This window comes from Genypterus blacodes, unplaced genomic scaffold (genome assembly GCF_046128005.1).
Source record: "Genypterus blacodes isolate CSIRO-AG114 ecotype Tasmania unplaced genomic scaffold, CSIRO-AGI_Gbla_v1 ptg000039l_1, whole genome shotgun sequence".
NCBI lineage: Eukaryota > Metazoa > Chordata > Actinopteri > Ophidiiformes > Ophidiidae > Genypterus > Genypterus blacodes.
Window position 1 is genome coordinate 244,382 of NW_027466852.1, and position 20,619 is coordinate 265,000.

At 42.2% G+C, this 20,619-nt stretch overlaps 1 protein-coding gene across 2 annotated transcripts in view; it reads right to left on the reverse strand.

Moving 5' to 3' along the window:
* Positions 1-14,010: 14,010 nt before the first annotated feature.
* Positions 14,011-20,619, reverse strand: part of pcdh18a (protocadherin 18a) — an 8,046-nt gene continuing 1,437 nt past the window's right edge. The window contains exons 1-4 of one of the 2 annotated variants that reach the window (XM_076147625.1): positions 19,215-20,619; positions 18,554-18,609; positions 17,732-17,904; positions 14,011-15,684 (exon numbers count right to left, since the gene is read on the reverse strand). The exon at positions 19,215-20,619 is cut by the window's right edge and continues 1,437 nt beyond it. In XM_076147625.1, coding sequence (XP_076003740.1) covers positions 14,843-15,684; positions 17,732-17,904; positions 18,554-18,609; positions 19,215-20,619 — 2,476 coding nt within the window. In that variant the 3' untranslated portion in view covers positions 14,011-14,842. Of the gene's footprint in view, positions 15,685-17,731; positions 17,905-18,553; positions 18,643-19,214 lie in introns of both variants that reach the window. The other variant, XM_076147624.1, reaches the window with a different exon arrangement.

Here is a 20,619-nt window from a genome sequence, read left to right on the forward strand (position 1 = left end):
GAACAGGATATTAAGCATGCAACGCACAGCTCTCAAATAATCAAATACAAATGGGATACGTATTGACCTATTGGAAGACATGAACACATGCATGCATACTTAGACAGAGAGAAGCTGCCATACACACATACACACTGAAATACACCCAGAACAGAAGAGTTGAATCAATAGGCACTGACAGAGACACAGGCAGTACTGCACAGTTGAAGACTTATAGGATATGAATCCACAGTTTACTGCCCTTTTCCATATTACACTTGGTAAATGTCCGTCAATGGTTTTCAATATCTTTAGTACTAATAGCCGTCTAATCTATAGAGATTTATGATGAATTCCACCATTTTGGATTTTGTCTCCCAATAAGAAGCACACAAGTTGTCGCTTCCCTTTCATTTGGATTTGGGATGAAAATTATTCCCTTCACTTCATATGTGACATTATATATTGTCATTGTCTAATATGATTCGCTGAATAGTCAAAGTACTGTATCTTCTGCGTGGATAAGTCATTGTTTGGGGGCGGACCTAAGTCCACTGCATGCATTATTCTTACATACTGTCAGCATGTAAAAATCAATTTTTAATTTTGTTCGGTACAAATGGCCCACAGTGAGCTATGTTAAAGCGTTGGTGTTCTGTCTCTCACACACACACACACACACACACACACACACACACACACACACACACACACACACACACACACACACACACACACACACACACACACACACACACACACACACACACACACACACACACACACACACACACACACACGTCCCCTTTGTAACAAATACAGGACCGTTTATTGATCTTGTCCTATTTGGTATTCATTATCGGCACCCTGCACTGACCTGACCACCTCACTTTAAGTCCATTGCCTATTTCTAACCTGTTCTAGGCTATTATTTCCTCTTCACCCTGAGGATGACCAGAAACACTGTTCATTACAGCCAGCATACTATTAGACTTGCAAATCTCAGCCTGCCTCTGCCTCTCTCCCGCTCCCTCTGCCTCTACCCACACTCTCTAATAATGCAGTCATTAATAGAGCCCTTTTTAACCCAGCAATTTGCCTTCTTATCCAAAAGGCACCACGGGTGGACAATATCTATCCAGAAACACTCATACCTGGATATTGTTGGCATGTTGTAGTTAACACTTCCCTTTAATCAGCAAATTGATTTTACGAACAGTTTTTTTTCCACGTTACAGCTTACAAGAGATTAAATTGCTGTTTCGCTTTGAAATACATCGTACAAAAATCCCTGAAAAACTGCCTTTCAAGGAAGTAGAAACCTTGATTGAGAACCATGGGTTTACACCTCTGTACAGCATGAGAATTCACTTATCTTTATAAAGACAAGTTAACCAGGTTGACGGTGTTATTTTACTCTGATTAAGTAAGATTGTGATTGGACAAATTGCTACCATCACTCATAAGCATTCCAAACTGCTAAATTATGCTTGGCATGTTGACTGTTCACAGCTATTTTCATTTCCAAAAATTCATTACAAATGTCATGCGGTGAACAGAATGCACAGTGGTGTGTTTAAAATGAAGTAAGAGCTTCTGCAATCTAATGCAAAAAGAAGAAATCAAAAGGATCCACCCTCTTAAACTCTGTGGTGGCAATCTGCACATAGCCAAATCCTTCTGGACATCACTCACTGGCAAACAAATCACACTTCACACACACAAGTTTCTACTCTTTGCAGATAATCATACTTCATACTTTTTGTCTCATTTATTTAACATCTCCTGTTCTCGTGAGAACCATCAGCTTCACACCAGCCTAAGGTGGCCTTATCTTTGGCATGAATACAGTGTACATTATCAAAATCACTAATATCCTAACTGTATGGACTGGTGGTGATAAGAAATGATCCATTGAGAACAAAAATAACAACTGGCAGAGCACTGTCACAATCTCTCATAGCTGAAGTCAATGGAGGGGGACTTCAGAGTTGAGCCGTTTCTCCACAGAGACTTGAGGTGCAGTCTTACGCTCTGACAAGGAAGCTGCTCAGGTACAGCACCTTCATTTGGACAGGTCACAGCAGGTGAAGCTGCTTGATATCTACTGTATAACTAAATGATCTATGGGACACAGGACACGCCCATTGTGCACAAACACATAACCCCAATCTAACTGTAACCCAATAACATTCTCTGAGCCATAACATCACCACAATATGGAATAAACTTGTACACTTACCGTCATTTGGAAGCTTGTAATGTCCTGAAACTAGCTAAGTTCCAAGCTATGGCCGAGCCGTGGTCCCGCGCTCAACTCTCAAACAGCTGACAAAAAACCAGACCAATCACTTCGCGTGAACATTATGCGCTCCCGCCAACGATAATTTGATTGACGTCAATTTCATCCAATAGTAGAGCTTCTTTATTTTCGATTGAAATCATGTTCGCTCCAATCGGGCCTGAGTGACCCGCCCACATTTAAAGGGCCAGCGGTCAGGCTTTTCTTAAGCCAGTCAATAAAGCAATGACAGTTCCATCTTGAAAATGAAGGTACAAATACAGGTTTTGTTCATTGATTTGGTACTCTCAGAAAATGACCACACTGTAGTAAAGCAGTGTTTAATATAGGTTCCCAGTGGCCTATATTGTTCAGATTTGCAATAGCAATTGAGACAAGGGCATTGGGAACACATATGCATCGCTTCTAGGGTGACACCTGTGGAAATGTTTATTTATTGAAAATGTGGGAGTTCTTTACCTGTATTTTAATTTATAATGATACTTTTTGTGATTCAACACATGAAATCTCACAATGAAAGGTGTCAACAACAATTGTAAGCTTTGCTGTGTTTCTGTGATGTCTCTAATCATGGCTCTAATATTACTCCTTTAAGACCATAATAATACAATACTGATCTGATTTTGCAGGTTCTCTTAAGGCAAAACCGATTCTGCCCAGGATATCCCTCTTAGCACACACTGAGTCTGCATAGCTGAGTCTGTATGGTATTAATTTCAGTCTTTTTTTATGAAGAACAGCATCTACAAATCTTCACGCAGCATGTGGGTCTGATGCTCTTTCCTATATATATATATATATATATATTATATTTGTTATTTAATACATTATATATTAAAACACACATTATCATTTATTTTGACATGTCATAGCAGGAAACACATTGGATGTAGCTAATAACATGATGGCTTGATTCCATTCAGTAGAACATGTAAGCCATGCCACTGAGCCAGCATGAATACGGCCTGGCACTGGCACACATAAATGGGAGAGGCATTATTATGTTACCATTTATCTGTGTTTGACAATCAAATGGGTTTTTCCTGCTGTGGCTCCAGATTATCAGGCTGGCTGCATGAACATCTATATTCCTTTAGATATACCAGATGTACTCATACAATACAGTATATAATATACAGTATATGTATATATAGCTTTATAATAATATTTTTAAAAGACCTAGAGTTATTCCCATACTGCAGCCCCACTTCTTTGCTCCTTTACAAAATAAATATGAATATTGTTAATAATATAAATAACATACATTTAATTTCTTAGATAATGTTCACATTTCTTTTGCCCTTACATTGTGGAATGTATAAACACACTCACTGTTAATATGGGCCCAGGTCTCCAATATTCCTTTAAAAGAAAATGTGTACACAAAGATTTCAATAACCTGAAGCTGCTGTCCTTGTTGGGTCCCTTGGACCTGGACTAGATATTATGGGCCATAAAGTACATTAAATATAAACCATATTGACTGGATATGGTACATATGGCAGTTATGAAAGAAGGACACAGATTCTTAATATAGGTATACCAGAGTAGAAAAGTACTCCATTACTGATAAAGATCTGCTGTTGAAAATTACACCAAATATAAAGCATTTGCAATCAAATGTGCTTCAGTATAAATAGTGTTTTTGCGAGGAATTTTTACTGTCAGAGTTTTAGAATTACACAGCGACATGTATTCAGTATCCACCCAAATTGCAGATATAAATAATTTCACCTGACACTATGAAAAAACTTAATATCTCCAATTTTGTGGATTTTCATACTTTCCAAAGAAGGATAACGTTTTCCCCGTGAACCAGAGTTTCCAATCAATTTTTCTTTCTAAAAACCCTCATGATAGTGTCTGGGGTTATTGTGCCGAGAAGCTAAATCTAAGCTAAGATACAAATTTAGAAACACATTTTGTGTGAAATAATTAACATACACACATTGACATAAACAACTTTACACGGTACGACATGGCTCCTTAGGATATCATGGCAATCATTAGCATATATTGTCTTTTGATTTTGCAAAAACATTGGAATGAAAAATCTGAGTGAAGCTGGCATCTTCAATCACATGGCCAGATTCCTTTCTTTAAACCCTACAGTCATTACAACAGATACCACCTACATGCCTCTCTGTATAGGCATGCTGTATATGTGTTAATGCCTCTGTGTGTGTTGGTGTGAGGAATAATACACGACAGCAAGCCTGGCCTCTTTCCCAAATTAACTAATAGGAGTTAAAACAGAGTGCCTTTAACCATATGAAGACCTACTGTGACATTTCATAAACCAGGCTGTTAATATCTCTGCAAAGAGCACACAAACAAACAAAATAAGTGTTTATTGACCATAATGCACTGTCTGCATAGTACAGGACCGATATAGGGCTTCAAACCAAAATTTATTCTGTGGAAGAGAAGAAGAAGAAGAGAGGAAAGAACTAATATAGTTGAATGATCTAACTGCTTTACTTGTCATATGACACAGTACTGGATGAAGTAGCATCAATTGATTGGTCATCATGGAATAAATGTCAAATGTATTGCCCCCACTGCCTCCAGTCCACAACTACAACAAAGTATAAGAACAGTTTCCTGACAAGCTCATTCTATCAGACAAAATTATAGAGTTTTTAAGACCTTATCTTCAAACCACATCCCACCTGGTTTCCCAATAAGAGTTCCGCCTGGTCATTTTGGCTGTATTACCTATCTGCTCTCGTATAATAATGTAATTATCCAGTGAGCGCAGTAATGCTCTTGCTGAATTACATTGTGACCTCTGTCTGTGTGGCCTGCTTTCACAGCTCGTCACTTTGTGGGGTAATGGGGAAAGACTGGACCCAAATGATCTGCGTCTGATCAACCACAGAGAGCAAGCATGCACATAATGGACCCAAACAAGCTCAAGGACAACAAGGAAATAAGGAAGGGCACACGAATATATGACTGTATGAATACATACACTCACAGAGCTATTTCATAAACAGCATGTTTACACACAGAAACTGTTACAAGAACTAATGCCCATTTCCCTGAATACTACCATTAAAGCAAGCAGCTCGATGACATAATCAATGCATAAGCAGCAATTTCCCATTCTCTTCATCTCTTCATCTTCTAAGTTTACATTTCCCCATCACCTGCAGCAACATCGTTTAAATCCCAACACTGTTTTTTTTTGCCCCCTCAGAAATGAGGATAATATGTTGTATAAGAAAACAGGACTTAAGAGGGAAGAGAGTGCAAACAGGGCTCAGTGGTGCATATAGAATATCACCCTGCAACCACAAAGTCCTACATCTTTTCTCTAAATCAAGGCTGAGGTTAAAATATCAATGTGAAGCCTGATCGGTGGCATTTCTTTTCACTATCTTTCTTACATATTTATTACATCTGCTGTGGCTGTAATCTTTCTATTCTCTACTTGAGGAAAGGTGATATGTGAAAATAGATGCATGTAGGGAATGTAAATTATGTAGCTGCTGATGTTGAATGAAAATACTTTAAGTATGTATTGGAGATGGTAATATGATTGGCATGTAAAGTAATTTTTCAACTATTTTTCGGATTCTCTATACCACAATTACCTGTGCAGGGTTGGGGGGAGGGGGGTGCAACCTCTCTCAGAGCATAGGGGTTAGAGTTGAACCCAGAGAGGGAACTGTAGGTACTGAACCAATAAACCATCAGTGCTCTTTTTCAGAGGACATGAATGACAAGAAAGACTAAGAGGGGTGAACTGCAGCAAAGATCATTAAGCATCTTCAGCCCCACAGCTTCATACCAAGAAGGCACCATACCCTGCTGAGCAATATCATTATCATCAAAATGGCAAGATTATGTCCCTCTCTTCTATCCGGACACACAAAAAAATGAAGGTTTTGTTTCCATTTCAACAGAACACAAATTAATGTGAGGAGCAGAAAAAAAATAAAGAGAGAAAAGGAACAGGCAGCATCTCCAGTGTCTATTCACGACGGTTTCATTAAAAAGGCAAGCATAACAAGTTTTGACATGAAACTGAACAAAAGCTTGAATCTTAGAAACACCCACATGTGGAGCTAATCAGCCAATCAACACCAGGTGTGGGGTTGCGCTTGTGATACACAAAAGACGAAATGCAACTCAGAGGAACACAATTCATCACAACACAGTGTGACAAGAAGATAGGATGAGTTGTTGAATAGGTGCCTCAGTTTAATCTGATCCACGGTAAGATAGATGGATGCATAGATGGTGTATATGGTGAGAAATATGCATGAGAGGAGCCAAGACACAGAGGAGAAGTACACAAGAAGGGAATTCACGGAGACAGAAGGAGAAAATGAGATGTTAACAAGAGAAAAAAAAAGAGATTAACAACGTTGAAAGGTCCCTTATGTCTCGACATTCCAAAGGGGACAGGGGGAAAGAAGAAAGGGAAGATGACAAGACGACTAGACGCCCGCATCAAAGTGGGTCATGGGAAACCAGGCTTGGAAACGATATCAAAGCTCTCAACAAGGGGCAGCAGAGGAGAAGACTAGCGCTGGAGTCGCAGCAAAGAGAGAGATGTGTGTGTTGGTGCATACATTGTATGTGTGTGTGTGAAGTAATTGTGTGTCTGTGATTTTTTGGTCTACATCTTGTATGCATATTGGTGTGTGTGTGTAAAATCCTGGAGACACAGCAAACACACTGCTGCTCTCTGCTCTCTTCCGTGCCGAGACGAGCCCTTGACAGTGCAACATGTCTGAGCATCAGAGAGCGAAGATACCAAACGCAGATGGTCAAAAGCGAGAGTCGCTGGAAAACAAAGCAGTTTGCAGCACAGAAGTGGCAGTCCGCCAAAACGCTAACAAAGCTGAGACTAAGAGGTCCCGTCGACAATATGTTTAGTTAGATACAAGGATGTTAAATGGTTTGGCGGGCAGATTTCCCCACAAAGGCCAGGGAATGTTTACTTCATTCTCACTCAACTGTGTAGTATTGATTGAGACGTGCGGCTGAGACAGTGAGGATTTGAACCCACAAAGTGATGAGTGGCATGCACCAAGGCCCCCTGAGCCACATAAAGCAGGAGTACAAAGACACTTTGTGCTAAACAAAAATAGGGATTTAAAGACGGTATTTGGCTGTAATATGGGACACTGCTGAGTGCATCGGCGCTGCAAGAATGTCAGAAATCTTGTTTAAATGAAGCCTTTGCCTCTTCACTGCATATTTACATTGGATTTTCAACGACTGAGCTGCACTTGCTATTGCATTACAGGAGAAGAATGCAAGATTTAAATGTATTTCCAGTAAATGTGGAGGGTAGAGAGATTATTTGCTTCTAAAAACACATAATCGCTTTGTCTTTTTATTCACTAAGGCCTTTTAGAACACTTAAACTTGATTAAAAGCATGGACAGTTGCAGACATTGCCTTGTAGCTTTCTTCCAATCGCACAAGTTGAAGGTTTAACTTGCAAATAAGTGGATGTAAGGACTGGTACCATAATCCCATTTCCTCTATTTTAATCTCTCAGGCGGTTTTCTGCCCACATCTCACCATGGATGAAATTGGTTCACCTCCCCTGTAAATAGGTGAACTGATTTAAGGTTCAGCACCTTTGAATCTCTCTCTCTCTCTCTCTCTCTCTCCCTCTCTCTCTCTCTCTCTCTCTCTCTCCCTCCTGTTCTCTCTGACGGCTGTAGGATTGCTGTGTGATGTGGCTTGCAAGCATCTGTGTATGCATCTGTATACAGCTCTATGATGATTACCTCCCCAGCTGTTGGGTAAAATACGATGTCACAGTTAAGTTGGGCTTCTCTTGGCATGACTGGATGACAGGAGCATGTGTCTGTGTGTGTGTGCGTGTGTGTGCGTGTCTGTGTGTCTGTGTGTGTGCGAGTTAGGTGGGTGGGTGGTTAGATGTAAAGGACAATAGAAAGGTAGAGAGCTATACTGAAGGTGACAAAGGAACCACAATGTTGCAAAGGAGAGACACACAACTGGGGGCTGTGAGGTTGGGTGGGATTGTGAAGGCGAAGGAGTGTGGGTAAGTGAGGATCAAAATAAATTGGAAGACGAAAAAGAGAAAGACATACTGGAAGAGGCAGATAGGATAGTGGTAAAAATGGAGACACCTACGGATGAGAGTGAGAAAGAGAGAGAGGGACAGACAGTGAAAAGAGGAGAGTAAATTGACTCCTGCATGTCACATGGAAACAGTCCCTAATTGGCCAATCAGCCGACCCCAGATTGAGCTCGCCGTTTCCTCTGACACTGCAAGAGCACCTGTACAGACTGACAGGCAAGCTAACACACACACACTCACACGTGCACATGTGCGTGCACGCACACACACGCGTAGACACAGACACACGGCTTCAAACATAACACCTGCCACCATTACCACCTCTTCATCTTCTCCCTCCATTTCTGACATCTACTTTTAAGAGAGATCTCTGACAGCAGGGAGCTGGCAAAGAAAGAGAGTGAGGGAGGACTGGAGAGAAGGTGAAAGATGGTGAGGGAAAGGGAAAGAGAGAGAGGGAGGGAGGGAGAGAGAGAGAGAGAGAGAGAGAGAGAGAGAGAGAGAGAGAGAGAGAGAGAGAATACATTTTTGAGACATGGTGGGAGTAAGACATCAGTGTTCCTTCCTCAGCTGCTCCCCTCAATATATCATTCCCGACAGCAAAGTAAGTAATGAAATCATGAAATAAATATTGAATACATACATTTTCAAATAATTGGGGTCTTGATGTAACACTAAGGGGTCTGTCATTCATCTGAGGAGATAGGATTTGAAAGAAGCGCTTTCCTCTTCAAGCTTTTGTATTATTGTAATTACTGATCGCAGGAAAATCATCTTCTTTGTTCAGTCTCCTTCTCTCTCTATATTGGCACAGTGTGTGCTGCTTTAAGACCACCAAATGTTGATATATGTGATTCTTTATGCAGGGAAAACATTTGACAGTCAAACCAATTTATCTTTATTATTATTATTATTATTATTATTATGATGGAAGTAATACACATTTAAAGAGCAGAAACATCCATCTATCCAGTTTGTTTACCTGCTTATCCTGTGCACGGTCACGAGGGGCTGGATGGTATCCCAGCATTCCAGTGGGCGAGGTGCAGGATCTAATCTAGACGAGTTGCCAGTCTGTCATGTGGCTAACACAGAAACTCATTCACAGTCACGTTTGCACCTGTAAACAATTAAGCTTCCCCAACTCACACCCCTGCGACGTTTCTGAGCCGTGGGAGTCCCCGGAAGGAGCAGGAACGCTCATATAATCGCACTTAAGATCTTCACAAGCATAATTAATCATTTCTGTGCTATTTCCGTCCACATTACAAAAAAACACCCTGTGCGTATATTGTTTATGTGTGTTTGTTTGGGGACACGACATCAAAAACACAAGGGACCATCCAATAATAATGCGGCTCACTCCTGATCAAAATCCCTCCAGCCTTCCATTAACTTCACATGGAAACAAAGAACCCACATCCCGCCCAAGCTCACACCAGTGTAGCTTGAAAGCATAACCAGCACAGATCCTGCGCCAGTCAGTATCGGACAAATAACTCCACCAACCCCCACAAAACCACATGAAGGTTCACCAAGAGCCACGTGAGATCCGGTGGACAAAGGCAGACCACAGACCAGCAGGGCCAGAGGAGATCAGTGTGAACAGATGGGCAACAACAATGCAAAGCGCACCATCTGAGACCTCCTCACATGGGCCACAACATCACAACTTCATAAATAATGCATATCGTTGCGTAACATATCTCTATATATTACGTTCCATATGTACTGTGTAGGCAACAATGTACAAAACCAGGAATATACACAGATCCTACGCTTACAACACAACACATAACATATAGTACATTTAATCATGTTTGGATGCAACAACATAGAATTGGTGTGTAGAACGCGTCATTTTGAACAGTTTGAAATAATTCAGGACCATCACGTATAATTTGCGCTTTGGCACAAACATCAAAGATGCGGTCGTTACTTTCATGAGAGTCCAGCACACGTCGACAGCAGCTTTTACTGCTTCATTTGAAGGAAACATGACACAAAGCTGGAGACACAAGGAACAAACATGAAACATCCCGACTCGACAAGAGCCACACACACACAAGCACATATGCAGACTCTCATGCGTGCAGACACACACGCGCACACACATTTACAGAGAGGTGGGGAAAATCATTTGAAAATACGAAGCAGAAGCATGGATGCCCCCCCCCACCTTCAAGCGTGTATACATACAGCACACACACACACACACACACATACACACACACACACACACACACACCAAAGGGAGATGAATTACTGAGTGGATGGGATCTGACGTAACCCACAGTGGAAGTAGGTCACATGGGGGGGAGACAGGTCATCAGGGAAATAACACTGTAGCACTACCCCTCTCTCTCTCTCTCCCTCACTCTATATCACTCTGCCCCTCTCTCAAGATCATTGTCTCTTTACTTCACTCATCCATCCATCCTCTCTCTCCCTCTCGCTCTATCATTGTTACTACATTACTAACTGTAATTATGTCTGTAAGGCCTATTAAAAAAGATCAGACTACATACTGTGTGTAAAAAAACGAATCATGCACCATATGTTAATTTCCACTTGCTGAGCACTGAGCTGACTCTACACATGACCAGGAGCTCTAGTACTACTCATCTTAGAACTGACTTATCATCAAATTCATCACCATTCGTCATTATTTGCTCTTTCCATTCATTTACTGGCATACATTTTTACTTTTTAGGTCATTTACACAAGGATTTGTAAAGTACAATATCCCAACTCACAAAGAGACACACAAAGTATGACTATCTGTACACACGCCGTAATTAAGCCATCTGGATAGCAAAGTGGCTGGCTAAGCCTCAGGGTAGAATGACAGTAGCTTGTGTGTGTGCGTGTATGTGCGCGCATGTGTGTGTGTGTGTGTGTGTCTGTGTCTGTGAGAGAGAGAGTGTGTGCCTGTGTGTCTACTGTATATGATATGGCATAAAACCAGGGTATTGGGCTGCGGCCCTGAGATTCTGTCTTTAGTCTCTATCACTCCACACTAATCCAATTGTCCAAATAGGGAGAGAGAGAGAGAGAGAGAGAGAGAGAGAGAGAGAGAGAGAGAGAGAGAGAGGGAGGGGAAGAGTGTGTGTAAAGAAGTAGCGGCATGGGGGAGTGAGAAAGAGAGAAAGAGAGTCTGTGAGCGAGAGCATTTTACAATTGGCTGCTCTCCAATTCTAAATGGCAGGCTGGATGGGGATATCTATTAGAGGGTGAGAGTACCCACACACACACACACACACACACACACAAACACACACACACAAATGCAGAGACCCGCAATGAATTCCCACAAGCTCCACACAGACACATAAACAGGCTCTTTATCCACCGAAGCCATCCACATCTCAGACATGCTCGCTGTGTGAAATTAAAGGGCAAAAAAAACCTGAAAATCCGTTTCAAGAAGAAAAATCTGCAGTTAGAACAATAATAACACTTTGACATTCTGTGTTTGTGTCACACCCAGAGCAGGGCCAGTGTTCCCTGTGGCACTGTCTCCACATCTGTATGTTGCTGTGAAGCCCCCTATTGTGAGAAGACAGGTCCCACACTGCCATCTGCTGGACATGATTTCCACTCATGGGTTAATATCACAGTGACAATGTGCAATAATCAAACACTGGTTGAGTCATACAGTGTCAAGTCAAGTATGATATGACACATATATGGTCACATCCTTCATTTTATAGGTTTTTGCTCAAAACATAATCTAAATCTGATCCATATGTGCACATCAATCAAATACATAGGGACAAATACATCAGACTGTACACGCAAGGTTATACACTACCTTGGATTTAACCAAAAACTTCTAGACTCCTTAGACTAATTCATAAATCGATAGATAGATAGATAGATAGATAGATAGATAGATAGATAGATTTTTTTTTGGAGTTGTGTGTGTTTATGCATTTGCTTGTGTGTAAGTACATGTGTGTGCAGGATTCAAATGAGAGCCGACAAGACTCAGACAAGCCAATAATCCTGCCACACACAAAAACATACACTTAGTAGTGTGGGAGATGAAGGGTTGAAATTAGGTATTTGGAGAGACGCAAGACTTTGAAAACAGCAAAACAAAAGACAGCAATGAAGAACAATCGTGCCGCGTTAATGGTAGAGGCTTCTGTGAGGACATAGTAATAATAACTGTAATATGAATCAATATGTGTGTGTGTGTGTGTGTGCGTGTGTTGTGTGTGTGTGTGTGTGTGTGTGTGTGTGTGTGTGTGTGTGTGTGTGTGTGTGCGTGTGTGTGTGTGCGCGTGCGTGCGTGCGTGCGTGCGTGCGTGCGTGCGTGTGCAGGACAATATCTGAGCATACGAGAGAGACAGAAATAAATAAAAGATGAGAGAGCGTGATATGGAGGTAGACGGAGAGAGAAATGTTGGAGTAGAGCATATTTCCGAATAAAGGGAAGTGAGACGGAGACCGGCTAAGAACTTAATGATGAATCTGATAAGAAAATAATAATGTGGAGTTCACAATACAACATCATATCAGTGCCACTGTTGTATTCAGTATTATCAGTTATTGCCATCGCTACCAGCACTTTTTCCTTATTACACTTTATCACCAGAAATATTCTTTCTGTCCTGTCATATTAAATGCACACAAACACACACATATACACACACAATATGTGAAATAATATAACTTGCTTAAGAAGAATATGAGATGCTATAATCATACTTTTCCATGTCAAATGATATCATCTCATGGCCAAAACACTTGTTATCCATCAGCACAGGGCTCATACGGAACCATATGGACTTGATGCAGATAAATGAGTAAGTGTGTATGTGTGTGTGTGTGTGTGTGTGTGTGTGTGTGTGTGTGTGTGTGGGCTGTGAATCCACATGCGGGTTGAGTCAATGTATGCACTCTTGTTTGAAGGTGTGAATGAATCTGTGTCTGCATGGTTGTAGTGTTGTGCATGTTTGTCTCCTAAATTGGCTGTGTGTGTGTATGTCAGAATAAACACGTGCATATTTATGTTTGCAGGTGTTTCCTCTGTATGCATGTATATATGCAAATTCTGACCTTCAACCTGTTAACAAAACTCTTTCTCGTGAAGGTAATTGCTTCATTTAGCCTCTGTTGTGGCGTTTAAATTCTATTTTCTTGTAACTGTGTGTGTAAACTGTATACAGTGACCTTCAGCTGAGTGGGGCAGAGAGGGTGGGGCACATTTTCCATTTTTTCTCTCTCTATTTAATTGCATTATGAGTCCATATGGCTGTACTGAACAATATCATATTTACAGAAAGAGGTTTCCGATTTGCTGAGCCTGTTAACTATATGCGTCATGCTTTCATGGATGGAAGGAGAAGGTGAGATGAAGCATTACTTCTCTAAAACTAAATTAATGCCAAAATGCATTTTAATCCAAAGAGATCATTTGGGGCTAAATGTGCTGCTAGTAGTGCGTTAATTACCGGAGTGAAGCGTGTGAAGTGAAATCATGAGCTTTAGAAACCACACTGCACGTATAGCCTGTGCTCTAACAGTGCTGCAGTTCCGCTTATGCACAGTAGGGGGTACTAAAAGACAGGGGGCAACTGGCAGCGGTCGGATGGGGAAAATAATACAAATTGAAAAGGCCAAGACGATTTCAGACAAAGCCCTCTGATGAATCCTTCCACTTTATTGATCACCCACTGGTTACAATGATACCATACAAAACCAACTTCCAACATGGAACTCCACTGAACGTGATTATCATAATACACACAAACATTCACCAACAAAAATTAAATACAATTAATATCATAAAATAAACCTAGTAGAAGAAAAAAAGAGACATTAAGTAATATTAAGACATGCAATGACAATATAAAAAATAGACATTTGTTTTCATTTTCTGTACAAACATACATGGACACATATAAATATAAAGAAGTAAAAAAAGGGTGTATTTTTAAAATACAAAGTTCAAATTTTGCAATTACATTCCATTATAACAAAATGGGAGACGTGTCACAATATTCAAGTGAGTTTGCTTTTTCCACAGACGCTGTACAATATTGTACATGGTAGAAGCAAAGAAGAAAGATCACACAGCTGTTGGTTTCTCCCAGTGGAATCCGCTCACACTGCTGTAAACATCACAAATGAAGTTTTCTTGGTGCATTTCCATCTGAAGTCAAGCATTTGAGCAACTTTTGGAGTGATGGTAATAACAACTGAGGAATGTGTTGTTTTTTTTCAGTGCTTGCTTTGATGCCTTTAAGTCACCTCAATCACAACCACGGTGTTCTATTTTCTTTTTGAGTCTTTTTCTTTCATCAACACCCTGTGGTATGAGGGTATTTGGTACATGAACAAGACGAGCATTACAGTGAACAAGAAAACAGTCATCATAGAGTTTATATATGATGGCACAAAGAGCAAGCATTGCCAGAGTGTGGTGAGGTGTCACCTCCGCACATCATACACTGAGACCAAACACTCTCTTTATCGCTCTAGTTCTGCCTGACATCCTGCAGCAGTTTGTTAATCTCATGGACGAGCTCACTAGAGTCGATACCTGTCTCGTGGCGGCTCTCGCTGCGCTTGCTACCCTGGTGACCCTGATGGAAGACGCCATCGAAGTCATCTTCCTCAAAATTCTCTGGGATTTCCTCCATGGCTGGGAGCCATTTTAGGTGCGGTGGTTGTCCATTGGCCGTGTTGGAGGAGGAGGAGGAGGAGGAGGAAGAGGAGGAAGAGGAAGTGGGCGGCACCTGGTTAGGTCCCACGGAGCCGCTTCCTGGGTTAAGATAGTGGGTATTGGCTGCCCAGGCAGCTACACCTGGGGGGTAGGCAGGACCTTTCCCACCTGGCAACAGTCCTCTCCGGCTGTCCTGGGGAACAGCGTTGTTACTGTGGTTACTACCTAGACTGCTACCACATCCACTTCCTCTCTCAAGGGTTGAAGAGGACATGGGTGTGCTTGTTTCAGTGCATTCAGCGTACGAGTCCATATTGGGTGGGAGGAGCCGTTGGAATACGCTGTTCATCTCTGTGAGGAGAGAGCCAGCCCCTCCTCCAACTCCACATGCATCACTTCCTTCTCCAACCATAACTCCCCCAGCCCCTAATTCTTCATTTCCAGACTCCTTGCCAAAAGTCGAGAAACTCTTGCGGCGCTCTGAGTCAAGGGAATCCTGGTCATCTTCAATTTGGGGCTGCTGGGCAGACTCCTCCCCAGGGATGTACATGTTGTTGCGGTAGTCAGAGGAGGAAGCCGGGGAGGAGAGGGGGGGCATCCAGCACTGATCAGAATGTCCAAGGACGCGACATTCGTCTGTGCACAGTCTCATAGCTAAACAGAAGAAAAGGAAACATTTAGAGACGGATCCTGATACAGAATTACTTTATCTTACTCCATTCCATGACATAATATATATAATACACAGGCATCAGTGTATGAAGGGGAGAATGTGAGGTCATTATAAAGCAGTTTGGATAAAAGCACAGGCCATTTACGATTTGCAAATTGAAATGCGAAGGAGAATAAAAATAGGTAAAAAAAACTGCTCCGCCAGAGTTGGACTTGGTTAAAAGTCTTTTTTGCTATGGAACAGAAAATATTGCTGTTATTTGAATAACACAGCTCGCAGTACTGGAGACAGCTGTGCAGGAGGGGCAGTTTAGAGGAATACGGAGTTCAACAGTTTGTCTGTGTTTACTGTGTTGCAGGGAGTCGTTTTTGGGATTGAAACAAACAAGCTGAGGGAAGAAGATCTTGTTGAGTCTTCCTAAGTGTGTCTTATGGGGTTTGCCCATGAATATACCATGTATAACAAGTATTTAATATTTGATATGAGAGCGCTTGCATCTCCTATGAATATAATGAGCAAAATCACAGTGCGACTTGATAGTTTTTTCTCCCTGGAAGCCTTCAGTTCTGCTTGGTTGATTTACAGCTTCACTATAATTCAGATAATAAGTGCCAGGTGAGATGCCAATCAAATAAATTAATAAACAAATAAGTGCCAGATACCTCCCAAATGGCATTACATCATACTGGATTAAAAACATGAATAATTTACTGTGACCATTTATCAGAACAGTGATGCCTTGGGTGTTAATGTAAGATTTGGCAAGCATGTCCACATCATACACTCATGCAGCTGAGGTAGGATTTCTTTGTTTAAACCTGTTATCTATCACGGTTAACCACATTCTCCCATCTAAATAGAAAAATCTTAACAAATTAAATCTATTGAGTAGAAATGGGGATAATCCTCCCTCTTGGCACATTATCTCTACCCCCATTTTTCTGAAGGGGAGGGAGATGAAGGAGGGAGAGGCAGAGAGACAGAGGCGTGTAACACTTCTGAGCTTTTCACCGGAATGCAGGAAAACAGAAAAAACAGAAAGACTGTCCATGTTCATCACCCAACCCTTTATCATGGCCAATAAAGACAGAGAATACCTTAACAAGTTGGAGTAAGAGAGAGAGAATAACATCGTTCTAAAAGCAATTACTATGAATTCTCCTCAGTTCAGACATGAAAGCACGCCACTGTCACTCAATGGAGGAAAAGAGAGAGTGAGAAGAAGAAAAAGAACGATGGAAAAATGAAAACACACTATAGCCTGAGACACATACCAATGAGTGACAGGCGACTCATCTGTGCTCTGAGGAGGATTTTACAGACATGGCTGTATCTTAGGGGCAGATAACAGACACACACACACACACACACACACACACACACACACACACACACACACACATACATAAACACAAACAGCCAGACACACTGTAGCTTCCCTCCGTGTGATAACGAGTGTGGAAATGAGGACTGTGCAGAAGAAAGGGGCTGACTACAATGGGGATTGTGTAGCCAATAGTGTGAATAGAGTGGCTGAAAAGGCAGGTGTGCAGACACATAATGGATTTAAGGTTTACACTGTCCATGGTGCTGACAATTGATAGTTGTAGCTGTATTAGAAAGTCGGGTGTGGCCTGGAGCAGCACAGCTTGGGCCAAATTTCGATTTCAGCTCTTTGATGTCGGAATAGGACACCAAACTGCATATCATTTGATTATTTTGCAACAAATGGGATATGACAGTGTTTTGGAATCAACAAGAAGAAATTGAATCCACTCATATCAAAGACCAGTGGATCCTGCTTAGGAGAAGATTGGGGTAGAAATAAAACAATGGGACCTTTGAGCTGAGGAGCTCTGAGCTACAGCTGATTGTGAGGCGTTGGTATAGAATGTGTTATATGTGAGTGAAATACAGTTAATTTCCAACTCCTGGGTAAGCTTGAGGGGAGAACATACAGTAAGTGCTAATGGCGTGATTGCGCAATCGGAGAGATGAAAATAGCTCATGAATATCCTAGCTGCTCACCTGGATGGAGTCGATGGTGCATTTCAAGATGTATCAGATCAGAAAAGCCCTCCCCCAGCAGCAGTCTGTCCACCGGGGACTCCCTTCCCATGTCACAGTCACTGTCCCCCGCCTCGCTGTCCCCACGGCCACTGTCCTTCAGGCTGAACTTGTCCATGTCTTGCAATGCATACCTGGGTGGAATCATTGAAAAAGATCATAAACACATATGGGTATCAATAAGTCACAAGTTGTGTATCTGAAATACAAATTATGACATTTTACAAACTGACTGCACTCTGTTTTGCAGGCTGATAGGAGTCCATTTCAATGATTCATGAAAGCTTCTCCTTAGAGAAGACTAATGAAGAATGAATCCATCATAGAAAACTTGAGGCTGCTTCTGGAACCGAGGCGAGGCTGGGACCATAAATCCTCCAAGCAGGTAGAATACATCAATAAATCTATCAGCCACTGGGGGCATCAATAAAACCTATCATGTGCAAATCTTACGTTATTCATCAAATCATAACGTGGAGGGGCAAAGTAGAGATGGATGCAAACTTTACAACATGAGAACAAGTCCAGGAGAGAGGTACCAAGAAATTTGGTGTGACATTCAGACAAATGAGTCACATACTTTGGAACTGAATGATATCGGTGTGATAACAACTGGAATATGGAAAAATACATTTACACACCATCAAACCATCGACCAACCTACAACAGAACTTCACAACGGGTTGTTGGAACACATGATACAAAAATGATAAACAAGTGGTTTAAAAGGTAAATAAAACAAAATCTTTTTTAGGGGGGTGGCTGAGGGTAGGGGTAAATTACCTGTAGCTGCGGGCGTATTTGTTGCCACGGAAACTGGGTCTGGGCTGGTACTGGCCCTGATGAAGCATGGACAGAAGCTGTGAGACTTGCTACATCCAAAATAACAAAAAAAATAAAACAAACAAAAAAAAAGAACAGAAAGGGGGGATGAATAACAGATGAGGAAATAGAGAAAAAAAGAGACAACACAAGAGACACAACAATGGATGAGTAAACACAAAATGGATGATGAAGATGCTGCTAAAAATGGATGAGACAAAATGGATGACGTTAAAACCAAAAACCGAAAAAAGGGAGAAAGATAAGTCTAGATGAATATGGAGACGTATGACTGAGGGGTGAGTGGTGTGGTTATGGTGACGGGGTGTGAACAAGGTAAAGACAGAGACACATCCATAATCATCAACAGTTTAAATGAGTCAGTTTGAACTGCAGGGCAGTGTTGATTAAGTCACTGTCACACATGGAGGCGAGTTAATTTGTACAAATGGATGTTCAAATGGAGAATTTGGGGGCTGGTGAATATGTGTGTGTATGTGTGTGTGTGGGTGAGCGCTGGGTGAGTGCTGACTGCCTCTAAGTTTTATATCATGTTCCCATTGTGTGCATTTTTCTGTGTGTGTGTGTGTGTCTGAGAGGGTGTGTGTGTGTGTGTTCTCACCTCCACTGGTGGCGTTGCGTGAGCCAGTTCCAGGGCAAAGCTCTCTGGAATGTGATTGGACGAGATGGTCACCAGGCTGTTCAAGGATTGGCGGCTGTGGTGATTCTGTCGACTCCCCATCTGGGCCCGATCCATGGGAGGCGTGGCAGAAGGTGAACGGTGGTGAGCTCTGATTGGCAGGGTGCCATTCACCGTGGGCACCAGGGTGATGTCGCCTTTGTGGATCTGGCGGGATGGTTTCTTGGGATGGTGCTGGTGGGTCGATTCAGCAACCCGGCAGTTGTACGAGTGTCTGGTGTCCTTCTTCTCCCGGTTACAGCGAGCAGCAAACACCACCATAATGACCAGCAGCAACGCACAGATGGCCCCCAGAGAGATGATGATGATCAGGGACGCATCGAAGGGAGACTCCCCCTGGTCCATCACCTGGACGTGGTTCTCCATGTTCTCGTAGAGGGTGATTTTCAAAGCGGCCTTGGCGCTCAGGCTCTCTCTTCCCTGATCTCTAACTGTGACTGTCAACTCGGCGTGTTCATGGGGAAAGTTCTCCAGACTGGCGTTGGCATGGATTTCACAGGTTCTGGGGTCGATAATGAAGAAGCCCTCCTCATTGCCACTGGTGATGGAACAAATGAGTTCGGCGTTGACTCCTGTGTCACGATCAGTTGCCCTGACTACAGTTACTAAGTGACCGGCCTCTGTGAACTTTGAAGCAGGAATATCAGCAGTGAAGTTCCACAACTGAGGGACTACAATGACTGGAGGATTGTCATTCTCATCCAGGATGTTCAGAACAACTGTGGCATTGTTTATCATTGGTGGCTTTCCTGCATCTTTGGCCTGCACAACAAAAGAGATACGACTAACATCCTCACGGTCAAATGTACGCAGAGCATAGATGGCACCATTAGATGGGTCGATGGTGACGTAGGTGGAGATTGAGCTGCCGTGAACTAAGTTTTCCAGGATGGAGTAGCTCACTTGTCCATTGGTATCCAGATCAGGGTCAGTGGCCATAATGGAGGTCAGATATGCTCCAGGGGCGTTGTTCTCTGATTTAAATATCTCATAGCGGCCCTTCTCAAAACGCGGTGGGTTATCATTTTCATCTGTGACGTGTACAGTGAAGTGTTTGACAGTAGAGAGACTTGGCGTCCCGTGGTCCTCCGCCACCACCGTCAAGCTGAACTCTGACCTCTTCTCTCTGTCTAGAGACACATTTGTCAATATCATGTAGTTGTTCTCATAGGTCTTCTGCAATTTGAAATAGCCTTGACCGTGAAGTTTACACTCAACCTCTCCATTCATCCCCGAGTCCATGTCCTCCACCCTCACCAAGGCGACGAATGTGTCCAAAGGAGATGCCTCTGATATGTAGGCTGCATCTCCATTCCCTTGAGAGGTC